This window comes from Maylandia zebra, linkage group LG23 (genome assembly GCF_041146795.1).
Source record: "Maylandia zebra isolate NMK-2024a linkage group LG23, Mzebra_GT3a, whole genome shotgun sequence".
In the NCBI taxonomy this organism is placed as follows: domain Eukaryota; kingdom Metazoa; phylum Chordata; class Actinopteri; order Cichliformes; family Cichlidae; genus Maylandia; species Maylandia zebra.
Window position 1 is genome coordinate 38,874,474 of NC_135188.1, and position 14,043 is coordinate 38,888,516.

The 14,043-nt window shown below is 47.2% G+C and overlaps 1 protein-coding gene across 4 annotated transcripts in view; it reads right to left on the reverse strand.

Annotated features, from left to right (window-relative positions):
• LOC101466894 (rho GTPase-activating protein 6) overlaps positions 1 to 14,043 on the reverse strand; it is a 140,798-nt gene that overhangs the window by 7,849 nt on the left and 118,906 nt on the right. For all 4 annotated transcript variants that reach the window (XM_004552607.2, XM_004552608.2, XM_004552609.2 and 1 more), the window contains exons 3-9: positions 13,498 to 13,569; positions 10,859 to 11,007; positions 10,593 to 10,721; positions 10,301 to 10,496; positions 9,206 to 9,261; positions 1,243 to 1,393; positions 1,001 to 1,149 (exon numbers count right to left, since the gene is read on the reverse strand). In XM_004552607.2, the coding sequence (XP_004552664.2) occupies positions 1,001 to 1,149; positions 1,243 to 1,393; positions 9,206 to 9,261; positions 10,301 to 10,496; positions 10,593 to 10,721; positions 10,859 to 11,007; positions 13,498 to 13,569 (902 nt within the window). The remainder of the gene's footprint in view (positions 1 to 1,000; positions 1,150 to 1,242; positions 1,394 to 9,205; positions 9,262 to 10,300; positions 10,497 to 10,592; positions 10,722 to 10,858; positions 11,008 to 13,497; positions 13,570 to 14,043) is intronic.

Below are 14,043 nucleotides of genomic sequence, written 5' to 3' on the forward strand. Positions count from 1 at the left end.
CTGTGCGAACGTGTGTGCCAAAAAAGCACTTTTTCACACGTAAACACAGCAACAAACATTCTCCTGCAAAAGATAATGAAAGTATGCATCACCAGAGACAATAAACTTTCTTTCTCAGTGCACATACACAGATGTCTTCAGAAGTTTCCATACAATCATTATGGACATGAATGTCATGGTAATTTGGGGCTTTTAATGATTTCTTTGAACTGTTCTTTTTCCAGGAGGGATTGTTATACATATATCTTGGATTTTCTCTAATCCACACAGGGTCAAAGGTATACATACAGGATCAAATTCACCCCCCCACTAATATTTTGTAAAATGTCTTTTAGCAAGTTGCACTTCAACCAGGTGCTTTTGGTGACCATCAACACGTTTCTAGCACAATTCTCCCAAGGCCTCATCCCAGTATGAAATGTCCAAAACACCTGGCATAGGAGGTGTCCAGGAGGCATCCCAGTCAGATGCTTAACCACTTCAACTCCTTTTGACACGGTGGCGCATCGGTTCTACTTTTTTGCTTTTTCTGTGAAATTTTGTACCGAAACTATTTTGTACCGAAAGTTCACAAAAAGTGTAATAGGGTAAAATTATTTGATGACCTTTTTTCTCCCAACAATCAAGTCTGAACAGACGTACGTACACTGCAACTTTACTGGCCAAGTGTGCTGGAGAAAGATGCTGAAATTTTTACTTTTGCAGACTTCCTCAACTTGGAGTAGTTGGCCCAGTCCAGTCCCCAGCCTAAATTGCAAAATTTGAGCAAATGCAACGGTTGACACTATCCCCGGATGTTATAATCACTACTAAGCTATTTAGTAATCTTACATCAGTGGTTTTGTAGTGCTTGTGCTGTTTCTGGAACATATGTACAGAATCCACCCACGCAAACTGCTTCCTATGACTTCTTTGGTAATTTCTTCCCAATAAGGTGGAACCAAAATGCCATTAAACCGTCCACAGGCTCTACATTTGGATGTTTCAGCCTGTTGCTCACCTCCTGCCCGTCTTTATCTTGCTGGTCATGGGCATGATCAGCCACAGTGGACAGGAACTCCAGCAGGCGGTGAAGTGTGTCACTATTGCATGCTGGGAGAAGGTAGATCAGCAGCTGAACGACACTCTGCTGCTCATATGAGTCCAACACTGCAGTGCGCAAGGAAAAAAAGGTGTCAACGGGAGGTTAGGAATGAGGAGACAACAGAAGGGAAAGTGGGAGGGGTGCGAAAAGACACTTACATGTGGTGTTAATAAAGGCCGTGTAGAGCTCCTTGGTTAGGAGAGGGTCCGGCAAATCCCTTAGGAACTCCTTCAGCAGAGCAGATACATCGTGAACACTGTACTCCTCGTCTAGCTGCACATCAATGCCACGATCAAACTCTTCTCGCAGCTGAAGGACAACCAAAAACAACAGGCCGAGGGGAAAGAAAGGAAAAGGGGCACTCAGAGACATCCTCTGCACACAACAATGGACATTATTTCTAGGTAGTGCACACACCCACAGAAACTCACTTCCTTCTGGTCCTCCAAGGGACCTGCTCGACTCTCAGCTCAAACTCGTTTTACCAGTACAGATTAAAATCTCTTCCATCTGACCTTTGGATGACTTGTAACAAACCTTTTGGGTTATAGCACCACTAGGGGGGGTTGCCCAACTATTGTAGTAGCTGTGGGGGTCTCCTAGTGGGTGTGTGAGTTGTTAGCGGCAGCCATTTCATGCTGCTCATGTTCCATGCTCCAAGAAAGCACCTTACTTACTGTTGTGACAAGCTGGCGCTGGTGGTACCAATCCCCGCGCATGTAGGTTCGGACGAGTACAGCCGAGGAGACCTGGCTTATAAAGTGTAATGTTGCTGATGGCGAATAAAGGTCTGTTATTGGATTTAACCGACTGGTTCCGTGTTATCCGGCTAACCTCCACACCACATGCCCGCTGGACCGGCTAGCCGCTCCTTCCTCGCCAGACTGCTGTTACAAAGTGGCGCCCGAACATTGTTCTCTGGATCTTCATCGTCATCTGGACCGACAGACGGTGGGCTCGGATGTTTTTCCCGTGTTTTTCAACGATCGACACTTCGGCTGAGGTGGCGTGTTTTTTTTTTCTCTTCGTCTGGCTGTATTGGCCGGGCCGATAGGACCCCGTGAAGGAGCCGACCCCCCGGGATTTCAACGACATTTGCAGGCATGGAAGAGCGCCGACCCATCGCTTGACACGCTCGCCTGCGAGGGGGAGCACTCCGTGAGTAACTGTACGGTCCGTCGGACCGCTAACTCAGTGCTATTGGACCGTTACGACATCAGCGGTGCTAAAGCTAAGGCTAACGCTACAGTGACTTTGACTCGGTGTTCATCCAGAGGGACGTTTTGTTTTGTGTGAAGCATCAGAGTGTGCACGGACGCTCTCTGTCTGATGGATATTAACGCTTAGGTACTCTGTGGGAACGCTCTTTCACTTTGCCATAACTTTTGTGAGAGAGAGAGTGGTTTCGGCCATACTTTTGAAATGGCGTCCCACCCAGACACAGGCAGCGAGGGAGACGGCTGCGACTCAGATGCTGAAGCTCCCAGCCTGACTAAGTACATCATCCCTCGCTCTACCCCTCATGACCTCAATCTTAAGGTGGAAAGCTTGCAAGAAGAGGTGGAGAAACTGCGAGTCTGCTTGCACGATTCGCTGGAGCTACAAAAGAGCCTTCTGAAGCACTTGGATGGTGGCGCGAGAGGGGAACCGGGGGAGCAAACACCTCCTCAGAGAACCCCCAACCCAGTGGCTTTTTCCACGCCATTCACGCAGAAAGGGATTAACACAGAGCCCCCTCCGCTTCTCCAGTGTCAGTCGGCGGAACTCTGCAATACATCGAGGATGATCGCCGCAGCGCTGCACCAGGCCAAGCTGGAGCCCCCAGTGTTCGCTGGTGACGGCGGAGTGTCACCGGAGGAGTGGCTCCAATCAGTGGATAGCTACAGATCGTCGCTGCGCCTAACCGACTCGCAGGTTCTGAGTGAGCTCCCTCACTTCCTCAAGGGAGAGCCCAGTAAATGGTTTAGGGCCCTCAGCTCTCACATTACTACATGGGCACATTTTTACCAACTTTTTGAATCAGTGTTTGTGTCAGCTGATAACCAAGAGCACGTTTGGCGGGGCATCCTCGATCGCGTCCAATCACTAGAGGAGCCCCTCCCAACGTTTGTAGCTCACATGCTCGGTGAGTTTAATAAGCTAAGGTGCCCGCCGCCGGAGCATAAACAGATCGAGCTCATATGTAAACATTCATTGGAGAAATATCGGGTTGCGTTGTACGGTACGCCGGTCCCGTCGGTTATGGACCTACTGCTTCGCGCGCACGAGCTCCACACAGCCTTAGGTCCAGTTGGCCGCTCAACCCCTACTTCATCTCCTAGTGTTGCAAGCGCGAGAGAACCACATTGTTTTAAATGCTCCCGCCCAGGGTTTACCACACGCACGTGCCCAAGTTGCACCTGGGTTGCCCCAAAAGAACGAGGTGCTGCCAGACCCAGGGCAACCTCCCACCGACCTCTTCCAGGACCACCACCGGGCCTGGAACTGGCCGATGCTGAGGGGCTGGATTCACTGCCGGCAGCTCGTGCGGCCAGTCAGCAGTCGGGAAACCCCCGGGGGGGGAGGACATTTTAATGAGGCAGCCCTCCCCCCATTCACAAAGTATGCCTCGCCCGCATGATGCCCACCAGATTGTGCAAGGCATTGTGGGGCACATGGAAGATGTAGAGTCTGGAGCACACTGGAACACCCCACTGAAAGCCAAAATTAACTTCAACTCGGTGGCAGTGAACGCTACGCTAGATACAGGGGCATCCCTGTCTGCTGTGCGGGCTGAACTCATTTTGGAGAACAACTTGTCTCCCAGCAGGACCCACCAGTGGATGGGTCCACCGGTGAGCCTAGTAGACGGTGCTCGCTGTCTCCCGGAGGGTGTTACATGGCTGCCCATAGGGTTCTTGAACAAAAGGTTTTATCACCGGTTTGCTGTCATCCGCAACTTGTCGTCCCCCTTTGTCTTAGGGATGGACTTTATGAGCAGGGCCTCTTTGACAATCCACATCCCCTCGAGAACCGTAGTTATGGACGACAGTCCATGCCCAGGCGCGGATGAAGAGGAGGGTTGCTCAGTTGATCTGTTGAGCGATGATAATGTCATTATGACGCTTGACATGGTAGAGCCCTCGCTGGAGACCAAAGCTCTGGAGGCAAACCTAACAGATAGTCAGAGAGAACTATTAGTTGTCCTCCTTGAACAATTTAGCTGCATGTTTGATGGTCATTTGGGCCGCACGTCTTTAACTGAACATGTGATCGACACGGGAGATGCGAGGCCTATTAACCTCCCCCCATACCGCACCTCCCCTGCAAAGAAACAACTCATTGAAGAGCAGGTCCAGAAAATGCTGGAAGATGGCATAATTGAACTGTCCATGAGCCCCTGGGCCGCACCTGTCGTGATCGTTAACAGGTTGGGCGCTGACCCACAGTTCTGTGTGGACTTTAGGGGGCTGAACCAGGTGACTCGGAAGGACTCATACTTCCTAGCGAGAGGTCGATTCATTTCAACATTGGACCTGGCGAGGGGTTACTGGCAGGTGCCGGTCTCAGGGGACTCACGTCCTAAAACAGCCTTTGTTTCCCATTGTGGGCTGTTTCAGTTTCGCGTGCTCCCTTTCGGCCTCTGCAACGCACCAGCCACCTTTCAGAGGCTGATGCACAACGTCCTCAGCGGCCTTGTTTACAAGACATGTGCTGTATATCTGGACGACATTGTGGTTGTGTCCCCTACCTTCGAACAGCATTTGTTGGACCTGCGGGAGGTCCTTGAGAGACTTAGGTCTGCGGGTCTCTCATTGAAGCTTAAGAAATGCCAGTTCTGCCTGAAGGAGCTCACCTTCCTGGGCTACCGGGTTACCCCGGATGGCATTAAACCGGACGATGACAAAATCAAGGCTGTGATGCAGTTCAGAACTCCGTCCTCAATGAAACAGGTGCGGCAGTTTCTCGGTCTGACCGGATACTACCGCAGATTCGTAAAGGAATATGCTCGCCATGCAGAACCTCTGCACGCCCTGACAAGGAAGGATGTTACCTTTCAGTGGGATGACAGGTGTCAGGAGTCCATGGACTTCCTGAAACAGAGCATTGCGACAGCGCCTGTCCTGTCACTCCCTGACTTTTCCCGGCCTTTCTTCATCCATACGGATGCATGTGACCTTGGCTTGGGGACGGCCTTAATGCAGAAGGATGCAGAGGGTAGGGAAGTAGCGGTCACTTACGCAAGTCGAGCTCTTCACAAGGCAGAGAAACCATACTCTACGCCAGAAAAGGAGTGTCTGGCTGTGATTTGGGCTTTAGAACACTTTCGTCCCTATGTGGAAGGGCTTCATGTGACGGTCTTGACTGACCACAACAGCCTTAAGTGGCTGATGTCACGCCCAAACCCTACTGGCCGGTTGGCGCGGTGGTCCCTGCGCTTGCAGGACTTTGACTTTACCATCGTACACAAGGCGGGGGTACACAACAGGGTGCCAGACGCTCTGTCTCGCAACCCACTGCCTGCACCAGAGGGTCCTCCTATTGAAATCTTGCCGGAGCATGCTGTCATGTGGGGCATGGATCTTCGTGCCCAGCCTCCCCTTTTGTTAGAGGACCGAACACAACTAAGGCAGCTGCAGTTAGATGACCCAGGTGCAGGTCCAAAGCTCCGAGACCTGGAGTGTTCCCCCAATCTGGGTTCGGACGCCAGTCCTTCACCGTCCTTGGTGGTCAATGACGGCCTACTCTATTACCGAGGCCCGAAACATAAGCGCAGTCTTCGGCCCCAGGAGGAGCTGAAGCTGTATGCTCCTACGGCTCTCCGGGGTACCCTGTGCGGTTATTATCATGACCACCCTACAGCAGGTCACCTGGGGATTGCTAAGACACTAGCGAGAATGCAGTCTAGGTTTTACTGGCCCAAGATGGCATCGGAAGTTAAACGCTACGTCTTGTCGTGCCCAGTATGTCAACTCACAAAACCCAGTCAAAGAAAGCCAGCGGGCTTCATGGTCCCCATTTCGCCCCAGCGACCCTGGGAATACGCAGGGGTCGATTTTGTCGGACCACTACCTCGCACCGCTTCGGGGAACTCGTACATACTGGTCTTCGTAGACTATTTCTCGAAGTGGATCGAAGTGTGTGCGGTTCGGGATGCGACGGCTCGAGTGGCAGCCAGTAAGTTCATTAACGAGGTATTTGCTAGGCATGGGGCCCCTAGGTACCTTATTTCGGACAGGGGCTCACCTTTTGTCAGTGAGCTGTTTGATTCTGTTCTCTCCACTCTTGGGTCCACCCACCGCCTCACGACGGCGTATCATCCGCAAACTAATGCGACCGAAAGAGTGAACAGAACTCTCAAAACGGCCATCCGTGCATACGTGGGCGATAAGCACGCGTCGTGGGATAAGTTCATGTCCCAAATCTGTTTCGCGCTGCGCTCAGCCCCCCATGAGAGTACAGGACTCAGCCCTGCTATGATGTTGTATGGTAGGGAGCTGGAGACACCCCTTGACTTGCTTACTAAGCCGTCTGGAGAGAGCGAGGAGTCATCCATGCCCTATCCGGAGACCCTTAAAGCGTCGCTTCAGGAGGCCCACGATCGAGCCAGGGAGACACTGGCTCGCAGCCATGCTAGGCAGAAACGCTACTACGACCTGAGACGCCGGCCGATGACCTATGCAGTCGGAGACTTGGTGAAAGTCAAAGCTCATCATCGATCGGACGCTCAATCTTGCTTCACGGCCAAGCTGGCACCCTTGTTTACAGGGCCCCTCCGGGTTACTCAGAAGCTTGGGGAGGTCAACTACAGATTAGCCAAGATTGACACTGGTGAAGACGCAGGAGTCTTCCACGTCGTGAACGTTCAGCCATTTTACTCCTGGGACTCCACATCTCCTTCAGGGCACCGGACTTCGTCCCAGGAGAGCCTGGATGAGACTGAAACGGGGGAACAGCCCTCATTCCCGAGTTCAGGGGATATCGGAGCAGGCGGGCACCCCGCTGAGGGCGCCTCTGAGTCGCCACCGGCCAAGGGGGAACAATATCATTTGAGACCCCGCCGGTGCCCCAGAATCACTGAGGGTTGGACTGCTACCAGGTGGACTAACCGTCATCATACGGACAGACTCAATGTTGACTGAGGGTTGGTTTCATACATGTACATGCTGTAATTGTTCTGTTCATAAGGGGTGATTACTTGTTCTGTTCCACTGAGCCCTGGTAATCGTGGCCCGTGAGAGCCTTTGTTTGGTTTTCTGTTATACTGATTTGAGTGACCGGTTGTGTTGTATGTCTGACTGTTTCCCTTGTCTATGACCATCTCTGGAAGATGGATTGGCAGTAATACTGCATGTTCTATATTGTTTGCTTCAAGCACTAATTTTGTTTATTGACTGTACCAATGCTATAAGGTAAGGGTGTCTAACAATTCCTCCACAACCTGCTTAGTACCTAATGTAACTATGTATAGTGAAGAAGGGTAGCGGGAGGAGGGTCACCTGGGTCCGGCTGAGGACAGCCTGCGAATTGCCAGGGGGGTGATGTAACAAACCTTTTGGGTTATAGCACCACTAGGGGGGGTTGCCCAACTATTGTAGTAGCTGTGGGGGTCTCCTAGTGGGTGTGTGAGTTGTTAGCGGCAGCCATTTCATGCTGCTCATGTTCCATGCTCCAAGAAAGCACCTTACTTACTGTTGTGACAAGCTGGCGCTGGTGGTACCAATCCCCGCGCATGTAGGTTCGGACGAGTACAGCCGAGGAGACCTGGCTTATAAAGTGTAATGTTGCTGACGGCGAATAAAGGTCTGTTATTGGATTTAACCGACTGGTTCCGTGTTATCCGGCTAACCTCCACACCACATGCCCGCTGGACCGGCTAGCCGCTCCTTCCTCGCCAGACTGCTGTTACAGACTTCTTCAAAATTACAAAGCCTATTTTGTTGCCATGACAATGGGTTGTCTGCACATTCACTAATGTGGTCGTTTTTACACGAAATATACAGCAAATTAAATTAATAAATCCTTTTGTCTTTTACAGTCTGCTAAAATGTGATTGGTCAATAGCACTCAAACTATAGACAGACTACAAATAGAAATTGAAACACTTCCTACACTAAAAAACCTGTGCATTGCTTAAAGACCCTATAGGTAATGGCAACATACTTTATTTTTTAAAAAGCATATATTTTTTTTCTTTTTTTGTTAGCTGGTCTCCATAACAATGATACCGTCAATTTGAAAAACTTATTGTATCACGCGATGAGCCATCATTAGCCATCACGTGACTTGCAGAACAGGTTGCAAAGTGCAACTTAGCTGATGTACAAACTAGCTAATTGTGCTCTAGAGCGTCGAACATCTGCTCATTGTACCTTAAGCTTAACATTTAGCAAAAATTCTTACGACAAAGCTAGCATTTGTTTCATCTCAGTCACCACACCTCTGCTATGATGGAGACCTGAAAGTCACAGATGTTTTCTCAGAGGCTGTCAGTGAATGAGTAACCTCCCCTCCCTAAGTGCCTTTAGTTTTCTGTAACCGCTACAAGTGCAACTACATGCCAACAAAACACGCAACAGATTATATAAAAAATTATACCACCCACACTGATTGCTCCATTTCGTTTAACCCCGATTTATTCATTCTTTCACTGTGTGTTCATTCGAGTCAAAGGTAACGGATAATGAGCGGTGTAGGAGTTTGTAGAATAACTTCATATTTGCTTGAATAATGAGAATAAACTCTGCTGGATCACTGTATTTGTATACTGTGAGGCTGGAAAATTCAGTAGATCAAGCTTTGCTAGCTTAAATGGCACATTTTAGTGCAATGTGCTGGTTTTAACACGTTCTATTCTTGGCAACAACATTTTGTTTGTTGGTGTTGACTCTTGTGAAAGGAAAGAGAAGTGTGAAGAACATTTCACACCAGAAACTTTCACTTTCTACAAAACAGGCCTCTGATTTATTGTTGGGCTTTTTAGCATGGCGCTTTGCATCTTGTTTGTGGATGTCATAAAATGATACTTTCAAATAAAGGACAATGGGTTACTGATGAGTATAAAACAACCCAATTAAGGCCCTGTGAGAGATGTTATACCACATGAAGGAATATATTTTACTACATGGACAGAATACTGACCTGTCGGACTCTCTTCTTGGAGCTTCCAACTCTAAAGATCCCCACAGTGTGCAAACCTGAAGAATTAAAAGTGCAGATATAAGAGAAATCAGACACGGCTTGGTAAATGTAGAGTCCCAATTCTGAAGAGGCAGGGACACAGAAAACGTATCAAATGTTTAAACTGAGACATTTTACTGTTTTATGAAAAATATCAGCCCATTTTGAATTTGATGCAGCAACACGTCTCAAAAAAGTTGGAATAGTTGCAAGAAAAGGCTGGAAAAGTAACGCTTTTTCAGCTAATTAGGTTAATTGGCAACAGGCCAGTAACATCATTGGGTGTAAAAAGAGAGAGTTTCTTAGTCTGCATCTATAAATTCTGGAAAGATTAATGTTGCTCAATGTGAAATTGTTAAGACTTAGAATTTGTACAAAACTCTGCATGTAAAAGAACAAGGAAAATTTACTGGATGCTGGATGCCCCTGAACCTTGTGCCCTCAGGTGATACTGCATTAAAAAAACTGTATTATTCTGTGTTGGAGTGCATGAGCTCAGGAACACTTGCAGAAATGCTTATACAGGTTTTAAATCAACACATGCTCCCATTCAGATAACATCTTTTTCAAGGAAGCCCTATTCATAATAAATTCATAATTCAGGAAGAGGATCCATATGCTGTATTTATTACAACAGCATGGCGTCAAAGTAGAAGTGTCTGGATGCTGAACTTGCCTGCCTGAAGTCCAGCTGAAAACATTTAGGGTATCGTAAAACAAAACATACGACAAAGAAGAACCAAGTTTGAACCAGCAACTGGTCTCCTCAGTTCCCAGACATTTACAGACTGTTGTTAAAAGAACAGGTAATGCTACACAGTGGAAAACATGGTCCGGTCCCTACTTTTTTAAGGCATGTTTCTGCCATCCAAGTCAAATTGATGTTGCTTGTTTTCCCCTAAATAGTACATTTTCTCAGTTTAAACATTAAATATGTATGTTCTATCGTGGTTAAAATATGGGTTTATGAGATTTCCTGCGTTCTTTTTTTATTTACATTTCAAACAGGATCCTGATTTTTGGGGGGTTTGTTTAAGCGATTAAGCAGCTGCTCACCATATTTTTCGATGTGCTGACAGCAACTATCGACGACACGTGGCACCTGACGGTAAATGGGATTCAGGCTCAGCCTTTTGTCCCTGTGCTTCTCTTTTTTACTCGGCGTTTCAGCTGGCAGAGAGAGCTGCAGCGCCTCAAGCAAGCGGGACTGGTTGTCGTCTAGGTCTGTGATGGAGTCCACTGACATGCCTCCCTAGAGGATAATCAACAAACCCGGCTGAATAGAAAAAAAAAACCTCCACTTGATCTGTGCGGGCGGCTCAGGCTATGATGAATTTCAATGCCTCACCCTCCTCCGCGCTCGTGGGGCAGCTTCAGGGGTGTTGGGCGATGTTGACTCATTAGCCGTTTCTGATGTGGAACTTAGCGACGAGTTACTGCTGGATAACTCCTTGTTGGACGGCCGCTTGGTGGCAAACTGCAGGACACATGATTTAGGAATTCAGTCTATTCTCTGGAGTGCAAATACATTTGTCCCAAATGTTCCCAAGATTGAAGATGGGAATTACAAGACTGAACACACAGAAGGAGAGCCATACAGACGAGCTGACGGACCTGTAAAATGGACGATACGAGGTCTGAGGAGTCTTTGTGCTCCTCCCGCTGTGGAGGGTCCTGACGAAAAGAATCCTGTCGCTGCCTTTGAGCTCTGTCGTTGGCGATGACCTGGGACAGGGGTATACTAAAGGCCTGGGGTATGAATTCTGTGAAAAAGAGCCAAAAGATGTTGGAGGACGAGAGAGGGAAAAACAGGAAAGAAAACAAAAAAAAAGGTTAGGGTAACTGAACTAATATTAGCTCCATGAAGAAATGGGAAAAAGAAGCTCCTTACCAACATCCAAAAATAGCTCTTCAGCATAAACAGTTAACAGCTTTATCACTTCTGCTGCAGCCTGCCTTTTACACACATGCAATGGAGGCATCTCAAACCACATTAACTATATCAGTAAAACTTTTACGGCACTACTAAAGAACTACATCTGTTTTCCAAAATAAGACATCACAGAAAGTCAACCGACGTAAATCCGGCTACAACAGCCCACTAATTCTAGGGGCCTTTGACAGAAATAACACAACTTTGATGACGCTCACCCACAATGAGGTTAACTTCAGTTGGTGCGCAGCTTTGACACATACTCGATATGAATAATGGTTACTTGTTATTCCTTTGCTCCATTTACCCTAGTCTTACATAAGCCCAGAATTCAGTGATGGTACAACTGCAAAATAGCAACCCTGCATTCACGTGCTCCTCTGATGGTCCAGTTGTAACGCTGCCTCTCGGAATATGTCGTTTGCTGTGACGGATTGTGCCGTTTCTGCAAGCAGAGCTGGCACAGAGAAATGCTTGGTGGTCATGCCGACAGTCAGCATCCGATGAGTCAGGCTAGATTTTCGCTTTAACGTTTTTAAAGTTTAAAACAGTCATCAGCTTCTCATGTACTTCTGATGGATGCACACATGCGAGGGCCCAATTACGTGCAGTGCTGCCTTCAGAGAGGAATTATGTCATACTGGGCTATTGCAGGCTATATATTCCATTTACACACAATCCTAAGGGCTGAGCCAACAGCTGAGGGGGGGAGGAAGAAAAAAAACTTGTCCAGCTGTGCGGTGTGTGTGTGTGAGAGAGAGCCGGAGTGAAGAAAAGAGGCAAAGGAAGACAGAGGAGAGGGAAAGCAAAATGTAGTCCACAACCACAAGTGAAAGGCTGTGGTTTATGAACAACACTGTGGCACAAAGAGTTTGCTCTACAGTCGCTTAAATATCCAACACATACACAAGCACACGTGCTTATATCCAGTCTCTAAACCCCATAACATAGACATGATGAGCAGCTAAACCATGTTCATCAAGCCATGTCAGATCTTTATAAATCTTCCATTTTCAGACCTTTGGCGTCTCAGGAACACACACTTGATTTTCAGCACTTGGTTTTTCACGTCACCAGTGACAACTGGTCTAAGTTCATGCAGGAGTCATCTCACAGCTTCAGGAAGTAGTAAATGCTCAACTCAGCACAATACAGCAAGACATAGTTGAGACCAATTAGTGTGTCTTTTCCTTAGAATGACAAGTTGCTGGATGTTGTCTGAGGTAAAACATCCGCTTTTAACAAAAGAGACTGTAGCAGCTATTAATCCATTTGCAAATGCAGTTTTGGCTGGTGTTTGACCATCACATGTCTACAGATCAGATTACTGCAGCAGCATCACCAGAGACACAATTTTCTTTTTCCCCCTCTGTTTCTCTCTTGCAGAGAGGACTTAGAATCCTTTTGTGCTTGAAACCATGCATAAATCAAGCCTTCTGGGCTCAGTTCAAAGCTAAGCCCACCATGCACCACCACCATGATAACAACCGGACTTATAACGCTATATTACTTATAACATCTGACAGACGTTATAAGCAATAAGCGTTGATCGAAGCATGTGCATTATTTACATGCCAACCTAACACTCACTCTCGAAAACCTGGAAAAAATGTACATTTTTGTGTTTTGGCTGCTGTTTTGCATCTTTTAACTATGCACTGCCATGCTGGCTTTAGCAGTTACGAGTAAATTTATTGTGTTTTTTGTTTCTGATTTAAAAAGCTTTATAAACTCAGGTGTGTTTTTCATTCAGGAGGTTGACTCCAAATGCCACCCCATAGACTCCTAGGTTAAAATGTCCAAATTTACAGTGGAAATAAACATGTTTTCTTGCTGCTAGTCACCCTAGTCATTACTAATTAGCTAGTAATTAGCTTTGTTCATATATCACCTTAACAGTAGCACTTTTCCTTATCATTAAGTGTTCTCACACCTTCTGTAACAAGATCCCATTTTCATTTTACAGTTCACTTCGCTCTCCACTTTATTGTCTTAGACTATGTTTTTTGCTCTTCCTGCCAAATATGCAGGGTTTGCTTAGCGCAGCACAGTGGCTGATCCTCAGAGCCAGTCCCCTTACAAGGAGTCGCTCCACTAAAGCTAAATATAAACTGTAGAAGTCCAGTAAACAGAAACTGTTTTTGTAACCTCCCTGTTCACCTGCCCGAGGGGTGGAGACCACAGACTGGACCCCTATGTCTCACTAGTTGGGTGGAGGGAGGGAGGGGGGATGGAGACAGTCGTGACAACACCTGAAGGCAAAGAGACGCAGAGGGAAATGGCAAAATATCAGAGTGGGTGTTAAAAGAAGTTGGCGTACCTTTGTCTTTGTTTTTCTCTTTTGCGAGCGAGTCCAACTTCCTTCTCAGCGACTTTTTCCTCTTCTGTCCATCTGCACATGGGGGGAAAAAGGGCCAAAATAAATCACCTGAAACAAACGATTCCCATATCTGCTCTTTCTTATCTGGATTATTATATTTAATAAGCTTATGTCAGGAATGCAGACATGAATTAACTTCTGTGGTGGGGGAGGGAGGTGAGGTATCCATGCACTCAAATCCATTTAATGGAGCTGTCAGACAGGGTCAGCAACAGTAGTAGTCAGCACAGGAAAAAATGACTGTGAAAACACATTAAATCACTTATAGTTTTTATCTAAATTACCAAGTATATGTAAGGCTTTTCTTACCTCAGACAGCAGTACATGTCACAGCACCATATATGGGCGCATATACACATTCTTAGCCTGGTTTATCTTAATAAAAAACCTTTTCTGCATTAAGAGCACAGCATTGCCCCCATTCACTGCATTTACTTTCATAGTGATCTTTAGAGAAGCAGCTGATGGGCTTTAACTTAACAAAAA